Source organism: Pleurodeles waltl, chromosome 5 (assembly GCF_031143425.1).
Source record: "Pleurodeles waltl isolate 20211129_DDA chromosome 5, aPleWal1.hap1.20221129, whole genome shotgun sequence".
Classification (NCBI taxonomy): domain Eukaryota; kingdom Metazoa; phylum Chordata; class Amphibia; order Caudata; family Salamandridae; genus Pleurodeles; species Pleurodeles waltl.
In genome coordinates this window covers 174079644-174104184 of record NC_090444.1, presented here as the reverse complement: position 1 = coordinate 174104184, position 24541 = coordinate 174079644, and the positions used below count along the sequence as shown (strand labels likewise).

Below are 24541 nucleotides of genomic sequence, written 5' to 3'. Positions count from 1 at the left end.
GTGACTAAGTATGCACCTATTTAAGGTTGAGGTGATACATATATAAATAATTGAAGGTAACTTCCAAACTGCTACAGGCTCCCGGGGAGGAGGGTGGGCACATGCGAATCTACTGCGACTGATGCCACGAACAGATGTACACTGGGTAAGTGACATTTTCAGTTCGATGGCATCTGTCGCTGTAGATACGCATGTTCTGCATAGACTAGTAAGCAGTTATTTCCCCAAAAGCGGTGGATCAGCCTGTAGGAGTGGAAGTAGTGTGAAATAATGTTCTTAATATGGCTTGACCTACTGTGGCTTGTTGTGCGGATAACACGTCTACACAGTAGTGCTTGGTGAATGTGTGAGGCGTAGACCATGTGGCTGCCTTACATATTTCTTGCATTGGGATGTTTCCTAGAAAGGCCATGGTAGCACCTTTCTTTCTGGTTGAGTGTGCCCTTGGTGTAATGGGCAGCTGTCGTTTAGCTTTAAGGTAGCAGATTTGGATGCATTTAACTATCCATCTGGCTATACCTTGTTTGGATATTGGGTTTCCTGCATGAGGTTTTTGAAATGCAATAAATAGTTGTTTAGTCTTTCTGATGTTTTTTGTTCTGTCAATGTAATACATCAATGCTCTTTTGACATCTAATGTATGTAGTGCCCTTTCAGCTACGGTATCTGGCTGTGGAAAAAACACTGGAAGTTCCACTGTTTGATTTAGATGGAACGGTGAAATAACCTTTGGCAAAAATTTAGGATTGGTCCTTAGGACGACTTTATTTTTGTGTAGTTGTATAAAAGGTTCCTGTATTGTAAACGCCTGAATCTCGCTTACTCTTCTTAGGGAAGTAATGGCGATGAGAAATGCCACCTTCCAGGTTAGGAACTGTATGTCGCAGGAGTGCATGGGTTCAAAAGGTGGACCCATAAGTCTAGTTAGGACAACATTTAGGTTCCATGAAGGAACAGGTGGTGTTCTTGGTGGTATAATTCTCCTAAGGCCTTCCATGAATGCTTTAATGACTGGTATCTTATATAGGGAAGTTGAATAGGTAGTCTGCAGGTATGCAGATATTGCTGCAAGGTGTATTTTAATGGAAGAGAAAGCTAGGTTAGATTTTTGTAAGTGAAGCAAGTAACCCACTACATGTTCTGGAGTTGTGTGTAATGGTTGTATTTGATTAATATGGCAGTAGCAAACAAACCTCTTCCATTTACTTGCATAGCAGTGCCTGGTGGATGGCCTTCTGGCTTGTTTTATGGCTTCCATACATTCTTGGGTAAGTTGTAAGTGCCTGAATTCTAGGATTTCAGGAGCCAGATTGCTAGATTCAGCGATGCTGGATCTGGGTGTCTGATCTTTTGGTTGTGCTGTGTCAACAGATCTGGCCTGTTGGGCAATTTGATGCAGGGTACCACTGATAGGTCTAGCAGCGTTGTGTACCAGGGGTTGCCTTGCCCAAGTTGGTGCTATCAATATGAGTTTGAGTTTGCTTTGACTGAGTTTGTTTACCAGGTAAGGAAGGAGAGGGAGAGGAGGAAAAGCGTAAGCAAATATCCCTGACCAGTTCATCCATAGGGCATTGCCTTGGGATTGTTCGTGTGGGTATCTGGATGCGAAGTGTTGGCATTTTGCGTTCTCCCTTGTCGCAAACAAGTCTGAGGTGTTCCCCAGAGTTTGAAATAAGTGTTCAGAATTTGGGGGTGAATTTCCCATTCGTGGATCTGTTGGTGATCTCGAGAGAGATTGTCTGCGAGTTGATTTTGGATCCCTGGTATAAATTGTGCTATTAGGCGAATTTGGTTGTGAATTGCCCAATGCCAAATCTTTTGTGCTAGCAGGCTTAACTGCGTGGAGTGCGTCCCCCCCTGCTTGTTTAGATAATACATTGTTGTCATGTTGTCTGTTTTGACGAGAATGTATTTGTGAACTATTATTGGTTGGAAAGCTTTTAGTGCTTGAAAAACTGCTAGAAGTTCTAGGTGATTGATATGCAGTTTTGTTTGATGTACGTTCCATTGTCCTTGTATGCTGTGTTGATCGAGGTGTGCTCCCCACCCTGTCATGGAAGCATCTGTTGTTATTACGTATTGTGGCACTGGGTCTTGGAAAGGCCGCCCCTTGTTTAAATTTATGTTGTTCCACCACAGAAGCGAGAGGTAAGTTTGGCGGTCTATTAACACCAGATCTAGAAGGTGACCCTGTGCTTGAGACCACTGTGATGCTAGGCATTGTTGTAAGGGCCTCATGTGCAGTCTTGCGTTTGGGACAATGGCTATGCATGAAGACATCATGCCTAGGAGTTGTAATACCATCTTTGCTTGTATCTTTTGTGTTGGATACATGCGTTGTATGATGGTGTTGAAATTTAGAATTCTTTGTGGACTTGGAGTGGCTACTCCCTTTGATGTGTCTATTATGGCTCCTAGGTATTGTTGTACCTTGCGCGGCAGAATGTTGGATTTTGTAAAGTTGACGGTGAACCCGAGTTTGAAGAGGGTTTGTATGATCAGATTTGTGTGATTTGAGCACTCTATGAACGAATGGGCCTTGATTAGCCAGTCGTCCAAATATGGGAACACATGTATTTGCTGCCTTCTTATGTGTGCAGCGACTACCGCTAGACATTTGGTAAAGACTCTTGGTGCGGTTGTTAATCCGAAAGGCAGTACCTTGAATTGGTAATGTATTCCTTTGAATACAAACCTTAGGTATTTCCTGTGCGATGGGTGTATTGGTATATGGAAATAAGCATCCTTGAGGTCTAAAGTTGCCATGTAGTCGTGTAGTTTTAGCAATGGCAATACTTCTTGTAGTGTGACCATGTGGAAGTGGTCTGATTTGATGAAAGTGTTCACTACTCTGAGGTCTAGGATTGGTGTCAGCGTTTTGTCCTTCTTTGGTATCAGAAAGTACAGTGAGTAAACTCCTGTGTTTATTTGTGTGTTTGGCACTAATTCGATTGCATTCTTTTGCAATAGTGCCTGCACTTCTATCTCCAGGAGATTGGAATGGTGTGTTGTTAAATTTTGTGCTTTTGGTGGTATGTTTGGAGGGAATTGTAGAAATTCTATGCAATAACCATGTTGGATAATTGCTAGAACCCAAGTGTCTGTAGTGATTTCCTCCCATGCTTTGTAATAATGACCTATTCTTCCCCCCACTGGTGTTGTGTGGAGGGGGTGAGTGACATGTGAGTCACTGTTTAGTAGTAGGGGTTTTTGGGCTCTGAAATCTTCCTCTATTTCTAGGGAATTGCCCTCCTCTATATTGTCCCCGAAAACCTCCTCTATACTGTCCCTGGTAACTGGACGGTGTTGCTTGTGAGGTGCTGGCTTGTGTGCTTTGACCCCGAAACCCCCCTCGAAAGGGCGTTTTACGGAATGTGCTGTAATTCCCTCTGCTCTGCGGGGAGTAGAGTGCGCCCATGGCTTTGGCAGTGTCCGTATCTTTTTTGAGTTTCTCAATCGCTGTGTCCACTTCTGGACCGAACAGTTCTTTTTCATTAAAAGGCATATTGAGAACTGCTTGTTGAATCTCTGGTTTAAATCCAGACGTTCGGAGCCATGCATGCCTTCTGATAGTTAGATGTATTAATTGTCCGTGCAGCTGTATCTGCAGCGTCCATGGAGGAGCGGATCTGGTTGTTGGAAATGGTCTGTCCCTCCTCAACCACTTGTTTTGCCCTATTTTGTAAGTCCTTGGGCAGATGTTCAATGAGATGTTGCATCTCGTCCCAGTGGGCTCTGTCATAGCGCGCAAGTAGTGCCTGGGAGTTCGCGATGCGCCACTGGTTTGCAGCTTGTGCTGCGACTCTTTTACCAGCTGCATCGAACTTGCGGCTTTCTTTATCTGGGGGTGGTGCATCTCCAGATGTGTGAGAGTTGGCCCTTTTCCTAGCTGCTCCTACAACGACAGAGTCTGGTGGCAGCTGTGTAGTGATGAAAACCGGGTCTGTAGGAGGCGCCTTATACTTTTTTTCCACCCTTGGTGTGATTGCCCTACTTTTGACCGGCTCCTTAAAGATGTCTTTTGCGTGCCGGAGCATACCAGGGAGCATAGGCAGGCTTTGGTATGAACTGTGGGTGGAGGAGAGTGTGTTGAATAAAAAATCATCCTCGACCTGTTCTGAGTGGAGGCTTACGTTGTGAAATTGTGCTTCTCTAGCCACCACTTGAGAATACGCGGTGCTGTCTTCTGGTGGAGATGGCTTCGTAGGGTATGCCTCCGGACTGTTATCTGACACTGGGGCGTCGTATAGGTCCCATGCGTCCTGATCTTGGTCACCCTGGCTCATGGTGGTGTGAGCTGGGGAGTGTGATGGAGTTTGTGCTGGTGAGACGTTAATCACGGGCGGAGGAGAGGGTGGTGGGGTAACTCTTTTCACCACTTTTGGTTGTGGTGTCTGTTCAGTCTGGAACTCCAACCTTCTCTTTCTCCTAATGGGGGGAAGGGTGCTTATTTTTCCTGTCCCCTGCTGTATGAAGATACGCTTTTGCGTATGGTCCACATCAGTTGCTTGTAGCTCTTCCTCAAACCTATGCTTTTGCATTTGGGAGGTTAGCGAGTGCTCTTCTGTATAAGAGCCTGAAGCTGGGTCGCTTGCAGTTTGTTTCGGCATCGAAACCCTGTCTGCGTGTTTTTTCGGCTCCGAGGTGACTTTTTTCTTTTTCGGGGCCGAAACCTCTCGGCGTCGATCTGCTTCGGTGCCGCTGTCTCGGCGTCGAGCCGTGTCCACACCGGCATCTCGGTGTCGAGGCTTGTCTCCAGCACTTTCTCGGTCCCGAGAAGGCTGCGTGCCGGTGTCTCGACCGGAGTCGGACGACCTCGGCACTGTTTGGGCCTTTTTCGGTGCCGACGGTCGGTCACCGAATTTATGGGTGGAGCCATGGCCGGATGGCAGTGGCGTCCCCTGGGCCTTGTAAATGTTTCTTTGTGTGGTTTTCAACGTCTTACTCACGGTTTGTGTATCGTCGAATCCTTCGGAGTCTGAGTCTTGGATCGAGAAGGTACCTTCCTCTTCCTGTTCCTCGAACTCCCGTTGGGCTGTCGGTGCGGACGCCATCTGAAGTCTTCTGGCTCGACGGTCTCGGAGTGTTTTTCGGGACCGGAACGCACAACAGGCCTCGCAGGTGTCTTCGCTGTGCTCAGGTGACAGGCACAGGTTGCAGACCAAGTGTTGGTCTGTGTAGGGGTATTTATTTTGGCATTTGGGGCAGAAACGGAACGGGGTCCGTTCCATCGGCGTTCTTCAGCACGCGGTCGGGCCGACCAGGCCCCGACGGGGGATCGAAAAAACTACCCCAAAGGGCACCGGAGCTCTTCGATCTTCGATGCGGTGTGGAATCTAAGTACGCCGATCCCGAACGCAACAATACCGACGAAAATCTTCCGAAATTAGCTAATTTTCCGTTCCGAAACTCGGAGCAACAGGAACACGTCCGAACCCGATGGCGGAAAAAAAAACAATCGAGGATGGAGTCGACGCCCATGCGCAATGGAGACAAAAGGAGGAGTCACTCGGTCCCGTGACTCGAAAGACTTCTTCGAAGAAAAACAACTTGTAACACTCCGGCCCAACACCAGATGGCGAGCTATTGCAGAACATGCGTATCTACAGCGACAGATGCCATCGAACCTACAGTTACAGGTAAGTAATGAAAATGTCACTTACCCAGTGTACATCTGTTCGTGGCATCAGTCGCAGTAGATTCGCATGTTCTGCAATAGCTCGCCATCTGGTGTTGGGCCGGAGTGTTACAAGTTGTTTTTCTTCGAAGAAGTCTTTCGAGTCACGGGACCGAGTGACTCCTCCTTTTGTCTCCATTGCGCATGGGCGTCGACTCCATCTTCGATTGTTTTTCCCTGCAGAGGGTGAGGTAGGAGTTGAATTGTAGTAATAGTGCCCATGCAATGGAGTGACTAAGTATGCACCTATTTAAGGTTGAGATGATACATATATAAATAATTGAAGGTAACTTCCAAACTGCTACAGGCTCCCGGGGAGGCGGGTGGGCACATGCGAATCTACTGCGACTGATGCCACGAACAGATGTACACTGGGTAAGTGACATTTTCAGTTCGATGGCATCTGTCGCTGTAGATACGCATGTTCTGCAATAGACTAGTAAGCAGTTATTTCCCCAAAAGCGGTGGATCAGCCTGTAGGAGTGGAAGTAGTCTGAAATAATGTCCTTAATACAGCTTGACCTACTGTGGCTTGTTGTGCGGATAACACGTCTACACAGTAGTGCTTGGTGAATGTATGAGGCGTAGACCATGTGGCTGCCTTACATATTTCTTGCATTGGGATGTTTCCTAGAAAGGCCATGGTAGCACCTTTCTTTCTGGTTGAGTGTGCCCTTGGTGTAATGGGCAGCTGTCGTTTAGCTTTAAGGTAGCATATTTGGATGCATTTAACTATCCATCTGGCTATACCTTGTTTTGAAATTGGGTTTCCTGCATGAGGTTTTTGAAATGCAATAAAGAGTTGTTTAGTCTTTCTGATGTTCTTTGTTCTGTCAATGTAATACATTAATGCTCTTTTGACATCTAATGTATGTAGTGCCCTTTCAGCTACGGTATCTGGCTGTGGAAAGAACACTGGAAGTTCCACTGTTTGATTTAGATGGAACGGAGAAATAACCTTTGGCAAAAATTTAGGATTGGTCCTTAGGACGACTTTATTTTTGTGTAGTTGTATAAAAGGTTCCTGTATAGTAAACGCCTGAATCTCGCTTACTCTTCTCAGGGAAGTAATGGCGATGAGAAACGCCACCTTCCAGGTTAGGAACTGTATGTCGCAGGAGTGCATGGGTTCAAAAGGTGGACCCATAAGTCTAGTTAGGACAACATTTAGGTTCCATGAAGGAACAGGTAGTGTTCTTGGTGGTATAATTCTCCTAAGGCCCTCCATGAATGCTTTAATGACTGGTATTTTATATAGGGAAGTTGAATAGGTAGTCTGCAGGTATGCAGATATTGCTGCAAGGTGAATCTTAATGGAAGAGAAAGCTAGGTTAGATTTTTGTAAGAGAAGCAAGTAACCCACTACATGTTCTGGAGTTGTGTGTAATGGTTGTATTTGATTAATATGGCAGTAGCAAACAAACCTCTTCCATTTACTTGCATAGCAGTGCCTGGTGGATGGCCTTCTTGCTTGTTTTATGACTTCCATACATTCTTGGGTAAGTTGTAAGTGCCCGAATTCTAGGATTTCAGGAGCCAGATTGCTAGATTCAGCGATGCTGGATCTGGGTGTCTGATCTTTTGGTTGTGCTGTGTCAACAGATCTGGCCTGTTGGGCAATTTGATGCAGGGTACCACTGATAGGTCTAGCAGCGTTGTGTACCAGGGTTGCCTTGCCCAAGTTGGTGCTATCAATATGAGTTTGAGTTTGCTTTGACTGAGTTTGTTTATCAGGTAAGGAAGGAGAGGGAGAGGAGGAAAAGCGTAAGCAAATATCCCTGACCAGTTCATCCATAGGGCATTGCCTTGGGATTGTTTGTGTGGGTATCTGGATGCGAAGTTTTGGCATTTTGCGTTCTCCCTTGTCGCAAACAAGTCTATCTGAGGTGTTCCCCAGAGTTTGAAATAAGTGTTCAGTATTTGGGGGTGAATTTCCCATTCGTGGACCTGTTGGTGATCTCGAGAGAGATTGTCTGCGAGTTGATTTTGTATCCCTGGTATAAACTGTGCAATTAGGCGAATTTGGTTGTGAATTGCCCAATGCCAAATTTTTTGTGCTAGCAGGCTTAACTGCGTGGAGTGCGTCCCTCCCTGCTTGTTTAGATAATACATTGTTGTCATGTTGTCTGTTTTGACGAGAATGTATTTGTGAACTATTATTGGTTGGAAAGCTTTTAGTGCTTGAAAAACTGCTAGAAGTTCTAGGTGATTGATATGCAGTTTTGTTTGATGTACGTTCCATTGTCCTTGTATGCTGTGTTGATTGAGGTGTGCTCCCCACCCTGTCATGGAAGCATCTGTTGTTATTACGTATTGTGGCACTGGGTCTTGGAAAGGCCGCCCCTTGTTTAAATTTATGTTGTTCCACCACAGAAGCGAGAGGTAAGTTTGGCGGTCTATTAACACCAGATCTAGGAGGTGACCCTGTGCTTGAGACCACTGTGATGCTAGGCATTGTTGTAAGGGCCTCATGTGCAGTCTTGCGTTTGGGACAATGGCTATGCATGATGACATCATGCCTAGGAGTTGTAATACCATCTTTGCCTGTATCTTTTGTGTTGGATACATGCGTTGTATGATGGTGTTGAAATTTTGAATTCTTTGTGGACTTGGAGTGGCTACTCCTTTTGATGTGTCTATTATGGCTCCCAGGTATTGTTGTACCTTGCGTGGCAGAATTTTGGATTTTGTGAAATTGACGGTGAACCCTAGTTTGAAGAGGGTTTGTATGATATGATTTGTGCGATTTGAGCACTCTATTAACGAATGGGCCTTGATTAGCCAGTCGTCTAGATATGGGAACACATGTATTTGCTGCCTTCTTATGTGTGCTGCGACTACTGCTAGACATTTGGTAAAGACTCTTGGTGCGGTTGTTAATCCGAAAGGCAGTACCTTGAATTGGTAATGTATTCCTTTGAATACAAACCTTAGGTATTTCCTGTGCGATGGGTGTATTGGTATATGGAAATAAGCATCCTTGAGGTCTAAAGTTGCCATGTAGTCGTGCAGTTTTAGCAATGGCAATACTTCTTGTAGTGTGACTGTAAGGAAATGCCTCCTTGGCATGGTTGCCCCCTGACTTTTTGCCTTTGCTGATGCTATGTTTACAATTGAAAGTGTGCTGAGGCCTGCTAACCAGGCCCCAGCACCAGTGTTCTTTCCCTAACCTGTACTTTTGTATCCACAATTGGCAGACCCTGGCATCCAGATAAGTCCCTTGTAACTGGTACTTCTAGTACCAAGGGCCCTGATGCCAAGGAAGGTCTCTAAGGGCTGCAGCATGTCTTATGCCACCCTGGAGACCTCTCACTCAGCACAGACACCCTGCTTGCCAGCTTGTGTGTGCTAGTGAGGACAAAACGAGTAAGTCGACATGGCACTCCCCTCAGGGTGCCATGCCAGCCTCTCACTGCCTATGCAGTATAGGTAAGACACCCCTCTAGCAGGCCTTACAGCCCTAAGGCAGGGTGCACTATACCATAGGTGAGGGTACCAGTGCATGAGCATGGTACCCCTACAGTGTCTAAACAAAACCTTAGACATTGTAAGTGCAGGGTAGCCATAAGAGTATATGGTCTGGGAGTTTGTCAAACACGAACTCCACAGCACCATAATGGCTACACGGAAAACTGGGAAGTTTGGTATCAAACTTCTCAGCACAATAAATGCACACTGATGCCAGTGTACATTTTATTGTAAAATACACCCCAGAGGGCACCTTAGAGGTGCCCCCTGAAACTTAACCGACTATCTGTGTGGGCTGACTAGTTTTAGCAGCCTGCCACAAACCGAGACATGTTGCTGGCCCCATGGGGAGAGTGCCTTTGTCACTCTGAGGCCAGTAACAAAGCCTGCACTGGGTGGAGATGCTAACACCTCCCCCAGGCAGGACTTGTCACACCTGGCGGTGAGCCTCAAAGGCTCACCTCCTTTGTGCCAACCCAGCAGGACACTCCAGCTAGTGGAGTTGCCCGCCCCCTCCGGCCAGGCCCCACTTTTGGCGGCAAGGCCGGAGAAGATAATGAGAAAAACAAGGAGGAGTCACTGACCAGTCAGGACAGCCCCTAAGGTGTCCTGAGCTGAGGTGACTCTAACTTTTAGAAATCCTCCATCTTGCAGATGGAGGATTCCCCCAATAGGGTTAGGATTGTGACCCCCTCCCCTTGGGAGGAGGCACAAAGAGGGTGTACCCACCCTCAGGGCTAGTAGCCATTGGCTACTAACCCCCCAGACCTAAACACGCCCTTAAATTTAGTATTTAAGGGCTACCCTGAACCCTAGAAAATTAGATTCCTGCAACTACAAGAAGAAGGACTGCCCAGCTGAAAACCCCTGCAGCGGAAGACCAGAAGACGACAACTGCCTTGGCTCCAGAAACTCACCGGCCTGTCTCCTGCCTTCCAAAGATCCTGCTCCAGCGACGCCTTCCAAAGGGACCAGCGACCTCGACACCCTCTGAGGACTGCCCCTGCTTCGAAAAGACAAGAAACTCCCGAGGACAGCGGACCTGCTCCAAGAAAAGCTGCAACTTTGTTTCCAGCAGCTTTAAAGAACCCTGCAAGCTCCCCGCAAGAAGCGTGAGACTTGCAACACTGCACCCGGCGACCCCGACCCGGCTGGTGGAGAACCGACACCTCAGGAGGGACCCCAGGACTACTCTGATACTGTGAGTACCAAAACCTGTCCCCCCTGAGCCCCCACAGCGCCGCCTGCAGAGGGAATCCCGAGGCTTCCCCGGACCGCGACTCTTTGAACCTAAAGTCCCGACGCCTGGGAGAGACCCTGCACCCGCAGCCCCCAGGACCTGAAGGACCGGACTTTCACTGGAGAAGTGACCCCCAGGAGTCCCTCTCCCTTGCCCAAGTGGAGGTTTCCCCGAGGAATCCCCCCCTTGCCTGCCTGCAGCGCTGAAGAGATCCCGAGATCTCTCATAGACTAACATTGAAAACCCGACGCTTGTTTCTACACTGCACCCGGCCGCCCCCGCGCCGCTGAGGGTGAAATTTCTGTGTGGACTTGTGTCCCCCCCGGTGCCCTACAAAACCCCCCTGGTCTGCCCTCCGAAGACGCGGGTACTTACCTGCAAGCAGACCGGAACCGGGGCACCCCCTTCTCTCCATTCTAGCCTATGCGTTTTGGGCACCACTTTGAACTCTGCACCTGACCGGCCCTGAGCTGCTGGTGTGGTGACTTTGGGGTTGCTCTGAACCCCCAACGGTGGGCTACCTTGGACCAAGAACTAAGCCCTGTAAGTGTCTTACTTACCTGGTTAACCTAACAAATACTTACCTCCCCTAGGAACTGTGAAAATTGCACTAAGTGTCCACTTTTAAAACAGCTATTTGTGAATAACTTGAAGTATACATGCAATTTTGATGATTTGAAGTTCCTAAAGTACTTACCTGCAATACCTTTCGAATGAGATATTACATGTAGAATTTGAACCTGTGGTTCTTAAAATAAACTAAGAAAATATATTTTTCTATATAAAAACCTATTGGCTGGATTTGTCTCTGAGTGTGTGTACCTCATTTATTGTCTATGTGTATGTACAACAAATGCTTAACACTACTCCCTGGATAAGCCTACTGCTCGACCACACTACCACAAAATAGAGCATTAGTATTATCTCTTTTTGCCACTATCTTACCTCTAAGGGGAACCCTTGGACTCTGTGCATACTATTCCTTACTTTGAAATAGTGCATACAGAGCCAACTTCCTACAGTGACCATGTGGAAGTGGTCTGATTTGATGAAAGTGTTCACTACTCTGAGGTCTAGGATTGGTCTCAGCGTTTTGTCCTTCTTTGGTATCAGAAAGTACAGTGAGTAAACTCCTGTGTTTATTTGTGTGTTTGGCACTAATTCGATTGCATTCTTTTGCAATAGTGCCTGCACTTCTATCTCCAGGAGATTGGAATGGTGTGTTGTTAAATTTTGTGCTTTTGGTGGTATGTTTGGAGGGAATTGTAGAAATTCTATGCAATAACCATGTTGGATAATTGCTAGAACCCAAGTGTCTGTAGTGATTTCCTCCCATGCTTTGTAATAATGACCTATTCTTCCCCCCACTGGTGTTGTGTGGAGGGGGTGAGTGACATGTGAGTCATTGTTTTGTAGTAGGGGTTTTGGGGCTTTGAAATCTCCCTCTATTTCTAGGGAATTGCCCTCCTCTATATTGTCCCCGAAAACCTCCTCTATACTGTCCCTGGTAAGTGGACGGTGTTGCTTGTGAGGTGTTGGCTTGTGTGCTTTGACCCCGAAACCCCCTTCGAAAGGGCGTTTTACGGAATGTGCTGTAATTCCCTCTGCTCTGCGGGGAGTAGAGTGCGCCCATGGCTTTGGCAGTGTCCGTATCTTTTTTGAGTTTCTCAATCGCTGTGTCCACTTCTGGACCGAACAGTTCTTTTTCATTAAAAGGCATATTGAGAACTGCTTGTTGAATCTCTGGTTTAAATCCAGACGTTCGGAGCCATGCATGCCTTCTGATAGTTACAGATGTATTAATTGTCCGTGCAGCTGTATCTGCAGCGTCCATGGAGGAACGTATCTGGTTGTTGGAGATGGCCTGTCCCTCCTCAACCACTTGTTTTGCCCTATTTTGGAAGTCTTTGGGCAGATGTTCAATGAGATGTTGCATCTCGTCCCAGTGGGCTCTGTCATAGCGCGCAAGTAGTGCCTGGGAGTTCGCGATGCGCCACTGGTTTGCAGCTTGTGCTGCGACTCTCTTACCAGCTGCATCGAACTTGCGGCTTTCTTTATCTGGGGGTGGTGCATCTCCAGATGTGTGAGAGTTGGCCCTTTTCCTAGCTGCTCCTACAACAACAGAGTCTGGTGGCAGCTGTGTTGTGATGAAAACCGGGTCCGTAGGAGGCGGCTTATACTTTTTTTCCACCCTTGGTGTGATTGCCCTACTTTTGACCGGGTCCTTAAATATGTCTTTTGCGTGCCGGAGCATACCAGGGAGCATAGGCAGGCTTTGGTAGGAGCTGTGGGTGGAGGAGAGTGTGTTGAACAAGAAATCATCCTCGACCTGTTCTGAGTGGAGGCTTACGTTGTGAAATTGTGCTGCTCTAGCCACCACCTGAGAGTACGCGGTGCTGTCTTCTGGTGGAGATGGTTTTGTAGGGTATGCCTCCGGGCTGTTATCTGACACTGGGGCGTCGTATAGGTCCCATGCGTCCTGATCTTGGTCACCCTGGCTCATGGTGGTGTGAGCTGGGGAGTGTGATGGCGTTTGTGCTGGTGAAACGTTAATCACGGGCGGAGGAGAGGGTGGTGGTGTAACCCTTTTCACCACTTTTGGTTGTGGTGCTTGTTCCGTCTGGAACTCCAACCTTCTCTTTCTCCTAATGGGGGGAAGGGTGCTTATTTTTCCTGTCCCCTGCTGAATGAAGATACGCTTTTGCGTATGGTCCACATCAGTTGCTTGTAGCTCTTCCTCAAACCTATGCTTTTGCATTTGGGAGGTTAGCGAGTGCTCTTCTGTATAAGAGCCTGAAGCTGGGTCGCTTGCAGTTTGTTTCGGCATCGAAACTTTGTCTGCGTGTTTTTTCGGCTCCGAGGTGACTTTTTTCCTTTTCGGGGCCGAAACCTCTCGGCGTCGATCTGTTTCGGTGCCGCTGTCTCGGCGTCGAGCCGTGTCCACACCGGCATCTCGGTGTCGAGGCTTGTCTCCAGCACTTTCTCGGTCCCGAGAAGGCTGCGTGCCGGTGTCTCGACCGGAGTCGGACGATCTCGGCACTGTTTGGGCCTTTTTCGGTGCCGACGGTCGGTCACCGAATTTATGGGTCGAGCCATGGCCTGGTGGCAGTGGCGTCCCCTGGGCCTTGTAAATGTTTCTTTGTGTGGTTTTCGACGTCTTACTCACGGTTTGTGTATCGTCGAATCCTTCGGAGTCTGAGTCTTGGATCGAGAAGGTACCTTCCTCTTCTTGTTCCTCGAACTCCCGTTGGGCTGTCGGTGCGGACGCCATTTGAAGTCTTCTGGCTCGACGGTCTCGGAGTGTTTTTCTGGACCGGAACGCACGACAGGCCTCGCAGGTGTCTTCGCTGTGCTCAGGTGACAGGCACAGGTTGCAGACCAAGTGTTGGTCTGTGTAGGGGTATTTATTGTGGCATTTGGGGCAGAAACGGAACGGGGTCCGTTCCATCGGCGTTCTTCAGCACGCGGTCGGGCCGACCAGGCCCCGACGGAGGATCGAAAAACTACCCCGAAGGGCACCGGAGCTCTTCGATCTTCGATGCGGTGTTGAATCTAAGTACGCCGATCCCGAACGCAACAATACCGACGAAAATCTTCCGAAATTAACTATTTTTTCCGTTCCGAAACTCGGAGCGACAGGAACACGTCCGAACCCGATGGCGGAAAAAAAACAATCGAAGATGGAGTCGACGCCCATGCGCAATGGAGACAAAAGGAGGAGTCACTCGGTCCCGTGACTCGAAAGACTTCTTCGAAGAAAAACAACTTGTAACACTCCGGCCCAACACCAGATGGCGAGCTATTGCAGAACATGCGTATCTACAGCGACAGATGCCATCGAACTCTTATTTTCTTACTCCAGTATTGGACCTTTCATAGATTCACATGCTTGAATCAGAATAGCAAGCACTAATGAGGCACATTGTATAGCATCAACCCATATGTATACCTGTTTTATGCATATACATATATATAATATACCAAATTAGATAAGCAATAAATATGACAAGAGAACGTTACCCCGAGTAGGCAAAACAAGAAATATCACAGCCGTAAAGGAAGAAACAAACCTATACAATGTGCGCAAATTAAACTGGGCTGGCGGGAAAAAAGGAATAAAGATATACAACAGCTCACCGTTACTGGAAAAGATGTCGTAACACCGCTTGTCCTACTGCCATATCACCTTGCTGAGTTTCCTCCAAACAGTAATGCCTTGCAAAAGTATGCACTGACTTCCATGTGGCTGCCCTGCAGATGTCCTGAATGGGCACTCCAGCAAAAAGTGCTATGGATGCCGCCATTGTTCTTGTAGAATGTGCACACGCCGGATTCTGCAAGGGTTTTTTAGCCGCTGTATGACAATAGTTAATCGCAGAGGCCATCCATCTCGCAATTCCCTGTTTAGATAATGCTCGACCCTTACGCGGAGCACTGAAAGCCACGAAAAGTTGGTTTGACTGCCTAAACTGTTTAGTTCTGTCAAGATAAAACTTTAGGCACCTCTGAACGTCCAAAGAATGCAGAGCTTGCTCCGCTGGCTTAGATGGATTAGGAAAGTATGACTTCAGTATCACCGGTTGGTTTATATGAAAATCCGACGGGACCTTAGGTATGAATTTTGGATTTGTTCGCAAAAATTACCTTATCCCTTTTGAATTGTAAGAAAGGATCCTGGATAGTGAATGCTTGTATCGCGCTCACTCTTCTGGCTGAGGTGAGAATGAGAAGGAGAGAGACCTTGCAGGATAGGAACTTCAAATCCGCTTTGTGGATTCGCTCTAACTGTGGTTTCATTAATTGAGACCAGACCAAATTAAGATGCCATGATGGAGGAGGAGGCCGAACTGGGGGAAAGGACCTGAATAGACCCTTAAGAAACAGTTTTATGACCCTTGCCGACCACAGGGGAGGCACGTTCTCTGAACGCCTATAACGGGAAATCCCTGCCAGATGGACCTTAATCGAGGAAACTGCCAAACCCGATCTGGCCAGGAGTAGAAGATAAGGTATTATCTGCTACGGTGTTGAAGAAAAGGGATGCAGTTGAACTTGTGCATACCATGAGCAAAATCTACTCCACTTCAGTAGATAACATTTGTTGGCACTCTCAGCTGTAGCTCTGGCGAGGATGGCTCTGCAATCCCAAGGTATATCTAGATGCGCAAACTCATGGTGTTCAGGAGCCAGGCTGCAAAGTGAAGTGAAGCCGGATCCGCGTGGAGAACCTGGCCCTCGTTCATCGTAAGCAGGGAGGGTATAACTGGTTGAGGGATGCTGTGGCTCTGCGAAAGATGAAGGAGTCCCGTATACCAAAACTGACGAGGCCATGCCGGAGAAATCAGAAGGAGCTTGTAACGTTCGATCTTGATCTTCACCACATCTCTTGGAATCAGGGGAATGGGAGGAAAAGTATAAGCATAAATTCCTGACCATGCCATGGAAAACGCATTCCCCCAAGAGCCCCGATGTTGATCCTGACTTGCGAAGAAACAGCATTTTGCATTCTGCAGGGTGGCAAAGAGATCCAGGTTCGGTTTCCCCCATTGGGCGAAGACTTGATTCAAGACTCCTTGGTCCAATTCCCATTCATGGTTGGACGACCAGGATCTGCTCAGGGAATCCACAATGACGTTCTGCGCGCCTGGGACATGTTCCGCTCAAAGGTTTACCTTGTGACTGATAGACCAAATGCGCTGAGATTCTCGACAAGAGCAGAGACCTGGTTCCTCCCTGCTTGTTGATATAATACATTGTCGCTGTCCTGTCCGTCCGGATAAGAACCGATTAACCTCCTATTTTTGGGAGAAAAGCGCAAAGCGCCAGACAACGAGCTTCCACTTCGAGGTAATTGATGTGAAAGACCTGATGTGGCTTTCATTTGCCCCTGACTCGTAGGTGCTGGAGGAAGGCGCCCCATCCCTCGAGAGAAGCATCCGTAGTTATCACCCAAGGTGCTTGCTGCAGAAGAAAAGAAAGCCCCCTTAGCTAAGACACCTGAGTCCACCAAGCTAGAGAGGATATCATGGGCTTCGTTATTCTGATATGGTCGAAAAAAAACATGGATTGAGTCCACTGAAGATCTAACTGCTCCTGTAGGGGCCTAATTTTCAGACGACAGAAAGGTACCAGAGGAATGCAGGAGGACATCATCCCCAACAGGGACTTGAAGAGGCGTACGGAAACTTACTTTCTTTTTTGTAAACGCCTCGCGAAGGATATGAGTTTCTCTGTTTGCCCTCTGTAGGGGCTGCATTGTTGGTGGAAGTGTCTAGTATTGCCCCTAAAAAAGTTCTCCTCTTTAAGGGTTGGAATGCTGACTTTTCGCGATTGACCATTACACCCAGGCTCATGAATAGCTTGATACAAGCGCTCATGGACTTCCGCACCTGAGATCTGGATTTGACCACATCGTCCAGATACGGGAAGACTTGATGGTTCTGCCTTTTGAGGAAAGCTGCCACTGGAGCCAAGCATTTGGTGAAGATCCTGGGGGCCGATTTGAGGCTGAAGGGTAAGACTTTGAACTGGAAATGGTCTCTGGCTACTGCAAATCTGAGGTACTTTCTGTGGGACGGGTGAATAGGGATATGGAAATATGCGTCCTGCAAATAGAGGGTGGCCATTTATCCCCCGGATTTAGAAGGGACAGAATGTCTGATAGGGTGATCATACAGAATGATTGTTTCTTGAGATAAGTGTTGAGATCCCTGAGGTCTAAGATTGGACGCCAACTTTTCAGCTTCTGTTTTTGCCAGCCTGCCACACACCAGACATGTTGCTGGCCACATGGGGAGAGTGCCTTTGTCACTCTGTGGCCAGGAACAAAGCCTGTACTGGGTGGAGATGCTTCTCACCTCCCCCTGCTGGAACTATAATTGTAACACCTGGCGCTGAGCCTCAAAGGCTCACCCTCTTTGTTCCAGCACCACAGGGCATTCCAGCTAGTGGAGTTGCCCGCTCCCTCCGGCCACGGCCCCACTTTTGGCGGCAAGGCCAGAGGAGATAATGAGAAAAACAAGGAGGAGTCACTGACCAGTCAGGACGGCCCCTAAGGCAACCTGAGCTGTAGTGACTCTGACTTTTAAGAATCCTCCATCTTGCAGATGGAGAATCCCCCCAATAGGGATAGGAATGTGACCCCCTACCCTTGGGAGGAGGCACAAAGAGGATGTAGCCACCCTCAGGGCTAGTAGCCATTGGCTACTAACCTCCCAGACCTAAACACACCCCTAAATTGAGTATTTAGGGGCCCCCAGAACCTAGGAAGATAGGTTCCTGCAACCTGAAGACGAAGGAGGACTGCTGACCTGAAGCCCTGCAGAGAAGACGGAGACACCAACTGCTTTGGCCCCAGCCCTACTGGCCTGTCTCCCCACTTCAAGAAAAACTGCAACAACGACGCGTCCCTCAGGGTCCAGCGACCTCTGAAGCCTCAGAGGACTACACTGCATCTAAAAGGACCAAGAAACTTCCGAGGACAGCGGCCCTGTTCCACAGAAACTGCAACATTGCAACAAAGAAGCAACTTTTAAAGACCACACGTTTCCCGCTGGAAGCGTGAGACTTTCCACCAGACGCCCCCGGCCCCCAAAACTAACCCTACAGGGAGGACTCCCCGGCGACTGCGAGCCCGTGAGTAGCCATAGTTGACCCCCCGGAACCCCCACAGCGACGCCTGCAGAGGTAATCCAGAGGCTCCGCCTGACCGCGACTGCCTGCTTCAAAGAACCCGACGCCTGGTAAACACACTGCACCCGCAGCCCCCAGGACCTAAAGGATCCGAACTCCAGTGCAGGAGCGATCCCCCGGGCGGCCCTCTTCCTATCCCAGGTGGTGGCTACCCTGATGGGCCCACCCCGCATCGCTGAAGAGACCCCTGGGTCTCCCATTGAAACCTATTGAAAACCAGATGCCTGTTTGCACTCTGCACCGGGCTGCCCCTGTGGCGCAGAGTGTACTTTCTGTGCCTGCTTATGTCCCCCCGGTGCCCTACAAAACCCCCATGGTCTGCTCTCCGAAGTCGCGGGTACTTACCTGCTGGCAGACTGGAACCGGGGCACCCCTATTTCCATTGAAGCCTATGTGTTTTGGGCACCACTTTGACCCCTGCACCTCACCGGCCCTGAGCTGCTGGTGTGGTACCTTTGGGGTTGCCTTGAACCCCCCCCAACAGTGGGCTACTTTGGACCCAACTTTGAACCCTGTAAGTGCTTTACTTACCTGTGAAACTAACAAATACTTACCTCCCCCAGGAAATGTTGAATTTTGCACTGTGTCCATTTTTAAAATAGCTTATTGCCATTTTTGCCAAAACTGTACATGCTATTGTGATGATTCAAAGTTCCTAAGATACCGGAGTGAAATACCTTTCATTTAAAAAATTGTTTGTAAATCTTGAACCTGTGATTCTTACAATAAACTAAGAAAATATATTTTTCTATATAAAAACCTATTGGCCTGGAATTGTCTTTTGAGTGTGTGTTCCTCATTTATTGCCTGTGTGTGTACAACAAATGCTTAACACTACCCTCTGATAAGCTCGACCACACTTCCACAAAATAGAGCATTAGAATTATCTCTTTTTGCCACTATCTTACCTCTAAAGGGGAACCCTTCGACTCTGTGCATGCTATTTCTTACTTTGAAATAGTACATACAGAGCCAACTTCCTACACGGTCTCACCGGCGGCAGCATCGATGAAGGAGAGGCGATGGGCGAAGCAACCATAAATGCCGTCAACGAGGACGTCGTTGAGATGATAGCCGATGAGGAAGGCGCTGCGGTAGAGACTGTAGATGTTGTAGCAGTCAACGACGAGGCTGTAAAGGCACCTTTAGACACTGCCATTGACGGTGCTCTCGTTGACTATGTCGTCGCAGATTTTTCAGAATGCCTCTTAAAGACATGCTTCACCACAGGAGGTGGTGTTGGAGGCTCAGGAAAGGCTCTTTTGCTGCGCTCAGAGGAGACAGATCGTTCTTTAGAGTGTCTTTTAGAACAAACAGAACTCCTGTAAGGAGAACTGGAAGGACTGTCAGCTTTAGAAGACTCTTTTATGGTCTTTTTATGAGCCTTTTTAGATAGAACCTCAGAGTGGTGGGCTTGAGGAGATCTAACTCTTTTCTGTGGTTTTCTGGAGGAAGTTGAAGAGTCCTCACTACACTGGATTAGATCTGGACTTCAACTTCTGGAGCCAAATTAGTAGCCTACCCTCTCTGTCCTTGAGGGTTTTGTTGGAAAAGGTCCTGCAAACCTTGCAGTCTTTGGCCACATAGTAAGGGTAGAAGGCAATAAATGCAGTCCTTGTGTGGGTCTTCAAAGTTAAGCCTTTTTTTCCCCCACAGGTCTTACAGGCTCTGAAAAGACTTTTCTTTATCAGACATGATGAATTCTCCTCAAAATAGAGCTCCTTTAAGTAAGTAAGAAGATGACGCCTTACTTGCTGTAGGAAATTCTCCTTTCTGAAGAAAAAATAGTAGAAATGAACTTCAATGAAGATTTGACTGAGCAGAGCTCAATGGAGACTCCCTAGCACGACGTGCGGTAGAAAATCGGAGGGAAGGGAGCTCCTCTCAGGAGGATTCTAGAGGGAGGGGAAGCCTGATTGGCTGGCCTCACTTTGGTCCTTTTTACTCATAGTGATAAGGATATGCTACTAAAGTGAAAGCATTTAGGCCTTTTTCCATTGCAGTAGCCTATGTGTATAGCTGTTTTGATATACCGGGGCTCCCATCTCAACAACAGGGAAGGATTAAAGCATGTGAATCTATGAAAGTTCAAATACTGGAGTAATCAAGTTTATGTTTGCTAGGCTGCCTAATTAATTTGTTGTTGACTTGTTAAGGTGCCCAAGATTTCAGGGCACAAGATGATAGTTTTTGCAGCAAAATAAATATAATATCCCTTATCAGAAATCCTACCCAGCTGTGTGAAAGAATGCCGTGAGAGTACTTCACATCAGAGGTCTGGAGAAATTAAGTTCCAAAATGCACATTTTCTAGCAGCAGTGATTGTTGATTAGGTCTTGAAACCATGAGTAAGCACCTAAGTCAAAATCACACTCAGCACATGTGACTGACAGTTGCTCTGGGGGGCTGAGCCTCCACTGGATGAGCACTCCATCGTCAGCCTTTTTTCTTCAGTAAACAACTCATCATAGTTCTTTATATTGAAGCCTACCCTGGTGCATCCAGACTTTGTAGTTTAAATCACACTCTGTGGTTACTCAAGTTTCAGCCTCATTCTTACATCATTTCTCTCAGACTGTCAGAGTGTGACGGGTAACATTAGGTATTGCCTTTTCAAGTTTACTTTTTGTGCGTGTGTTTTTTTTTTTTTTTTTTTTTTTTTAAATAGTCTTACCTCCTCTGCTGCCTCTTCATAAGTGGCGAATGCTGTATGCCCTTCTTGCCAAAGGAACTCACGTGTGCGTAGGAAAGGCTGAGGATGCTTGAACTCCCAACGCTGAAAAGAGGATAAGCATTCCTTTTAATCAGAATTTCACAATCAAAAAGGATTTCCAATCCTAAAGAGTACTGACCAATTACCCTCTGCCTAAATCTACTATGAATAAACATGTGTATCAAAGACATTTTAATTTCAGACTTCATAAACCTAACAAACTGCACTCAATGCTGCAACAATCTCAGAGTACCTAAAAGTAAATTGTTCTTATTAAATCACACAATTACAATGCTGGTAAAAAGTGTGTTCACCTACCACCACATTACACCACTGGTTTAGTTTGATAGGAAGGTCTCGATGTGACTGCACCCATCTTGCATAAGCAGGATACATCACTATAAAAACACAAATCAGAATAAAACTCCAACATTGACCACAGGAAGCAATTGTCAATGAATAAGCAGACTAAACTTTGCAAACATAACAACGATTTAAGAAGGTTCTTTAATATGAGAATTCTACGCAACAAAACACATCAGAACAAAATTGCACTTCAGTAGCCAGAGGTTATTATAGCAAATAAGATTACGCTTTAAAAAAGTAATGCTGACTACAAGAATACTTATTTGCAAGGAGAATATGATTTAATATAACTGCATGGGTAGGAAATGAGGGTCCCAAGCAACAACGGGGGGGGGGGTGAGCGTCGGGTTCGGGGACCCAAGCAACAATGGAGGGTGGGAGGGCCCAAGAAACAACAGAGAGTGGGCCTAAGCAACAGAGGGCGGGAGGGGGAAGAGAACCACACAAGGGAGCCTGCTCAAAAAGACACACTGTGGTAGAGTTTACCTAAAAAAAAAATTAAAAAAACAGGAGAATTTTAAAGCACTAGGTACTTTAACGACGATGACATAAGTTTCCAAGTTTTATGTACAGACCATTTTAACTGGTCGGCAAGAGCACATTTCATACGACATCACACAAATCAACACAACAAGCACATACTGACATATGCAAAGTGCATCAAGATGTTTGTGAGCCCAAGACAACCATCTTGGCATCAAATCATTTTAAAGTGGCCACCGCATAAATGCATTCATGTGCATATATCATGACGCCTGCATTCACAATTCACCACGTGGGATGGAAAAGTTTCACAATTTGTAGTCACATAAGTAAATTTGCTGAGATTTTGCTTAATTAACACATTGAAGAATTGTGAGCAAACTGCAGTGCAACAATCTAAATTGCAACCTTTTTATGTGGCCTTCAGAATGTGCAGGTTCAGTGAGGAATTTGCAGGTAACAAAATTAGTTAATTACCTGTAACTATAGCTTTCCAGTATTGGAATCTTTCATAGATTCACATGCTTAAATCATTCCCCGTCATCGAGATGGAAGTCCCTGGTACCTTTAATCAAGTAGTAGTAACATAGGTTAAACCTAAAGGCCCTTAAGGCCTCTCAGTTTAGCACTCTATCAGAGTCATTTTAAGAAAGAGGACCAAACTAAAGAGTCCACCAATCAGGCAACACCACCCTTTAGAACCTTCCTGAGAAGCTCCAGTCCCCTCAGATTTTCTAAGCACAAGTGCGTAGAGGATAGAACAGTAAAAAGAGAGGTGGAGGTGAAGGTGAGCTTCTCCGTGGACGTGGGCGGGTCACATGTGATTCTATGAAAGATTCCAATACTGGAAAACTATAGTTTCAGGTAGGTAACTAATTTTCTTACTCCAGTATTGCACCTTTAATAGATTCACATGCTTGAATCAGAGTAGCAAGCAGTATTGATGCACATTGAAAAACACACATCCCTGCGTCACATATATAAATATCACATATTTAAATAAACATATGTACATCAAAAAGTTCTAAACATTAGATATTAGAATTGTTATAAGAACTTAAACTGCACCCAAGTCGTTTTTTTTTTTTTTTTTTTTTTTAAATAGATGATGTGCAAATCTGAATATAGAATGGTGGGATAAGCGCTATAGCTCACTTTTATTGGAAAAGATTTATCAGGATCGCCTGCACCGCCGCTACTTCTCCTTGAGACAATGCATCCAGGCAGTAATGTCTGGTAAATGTGTGGCAGCTTTTCCATGTTGCTGTCCTACAAATGTTATGGAGCGGCACACCTGCAAACAGTGTTGCGGATGAGGATACTGCACGTGCTGAGTGAGCACAAACAGAGGCTTTCAGTGGCTTGCCAACTGCTTGCTGGCAAAACCGGATTGCTGAAGAAATCCATGTTGTGATGCTCTGTTTGGAGGGTGGTTGACCCTGTCTGGGTGCGCTGTGAGCCACAAATACCTGGCTGGTTTTGCAAAAGGATTTGGTCCTGTCCAAATAGAATTGTATGCATCTTTTAATGTCTAATGAGATTACCTTATCCTGTTTATTCTGTAAAAAAAAAATATCTTGGATAGACAGTGGTGGACCTCACTGACTTGCCTGACTGACGTTAGAGCAATGATGAGAGCTGCTTTCCAGGAAATAAATTTCATAGAAGCTCTATAGATTGGCTCAAATGGTTGCATCATGACTTTCACAAGAACAATGCTGAGATTCCAGAAGGGAGGAGGAGGTGTGAAGGGTGGAAAAACTCTGAAAAGCCCCTTTAGAAATCGCTTAATTAACCTGGAGGACCATAAACAAGGTGAAGAACATGATCGTCTAAAAGACGGGATAGCCACAAGGTGAACCCTTATGTAGGAGTGGGCAAGACCAGAGTGTGCCTGATGCAAAAAATAAGGCAATATTTGCCCCGGTGATGAGGAAATAGGATCAACCTGTTCCTGTTGGCACCATAAACAGAACCTCTTCCATTACATGAATACGTTTTATTGGTGCTAATTGCTCTGGCCCCTGACTGTATAAATCTGCACTCCTGCTGGATGTCTAGATGTGCGAACTCATGGTGCTCAGCAGCCATGCTAATAATTGCATTGATTGAGGATTCAGAAGCAAGACTTGCCTGTTTATTGTCAGCAGATGTGGAGATATTTTCAGTGAGATGCAAGGTTTCACTGAGAAAAGAAGAAGCTCTGTGAACCAATGCTGGCAAGGCCAGTATGGGGCTATTAATATCAGTGTACATGGTTCCCTCTCCGTTTTGGTTCGGACCCTCGAGACCAAAGGAATTGGCGGAAAAGCAGAGGCAAAGATTCCGCCAATGCCATGGAAAACGCATTCCCCCCATGTTCCCCATTGGTGATGCCAACTTGCGTAGTATTGGCATTTGGTGTTTGACCAGCCAGTGAAGAGGTCGAGGTTGGGTGTTCCCCACTGAGAAAATGTGGGTGACCGTGGACTGGTCCAGTTCCCATTTGTGACAGACTGATTTTAGTCTTCTGAGTCTGCTATCTTGTCCCTGGGAGATGAACTGCTGTCAGTAGTATTCCATGCTGCATGACCCAATCCCATATCTCCCGAGCTTCCTTGGAGAGAGGCAGGGATCTTGTGCCCCTCCATTTGTTGAGGTAATGCATTGTAGTGGTAGTGTCTGTTCTTATTAACACCTCTGAATTGGCTATCTTTGGGAGGAACGCATGACGGGCCAGGTGAACTGCTTTTAGATCTAGTAGACTGATGTGCATTGTTCAAAACAGTGGTTGCCATTTGCCACTTATTTGCAGGTCCTACAAAAACACTCCCCAACCGGCTGTGGTCGTAACCCATGAGGCTGGCTGATGATGAAATGAGAGGCTGATGGAAAGATGATGCTTTGGTGATGGCCAGCTTTG

The 24541-nt window shown here is 46.8% G+C and overlaps 1 protein-coding gene across 3 annotated transcripts in view; it reads right to left on the bottom strand.

The window, feature by feature from the left end:
• Window positions 1–24541, bottom strand: part of EPRS1 (glutamyl-prolyl-tRNA synthetase 1) — a 488457-nt gene that overhangs the window by 120607 nt on the left and 343309 nt on the right. For all 3 annotated transcript variants that reach the window (XM_069233874.1, XM_069233875.1, XM_069233876.1), the window contains 2 exons: window positions 21109–21188; window positions 20752–20853 (listed from right to left, as the gene is read on the bottom strand). In XM_069233874.1, coding sequence (XP_069089975.1) covers window positions 20752–20853; window positions 21109–21188 — 182 coding nt within the window. The remainder of the gene's footprint in view (window positions 1–20751; window positions 20854–21108; window positions 21189–24541) is intronic.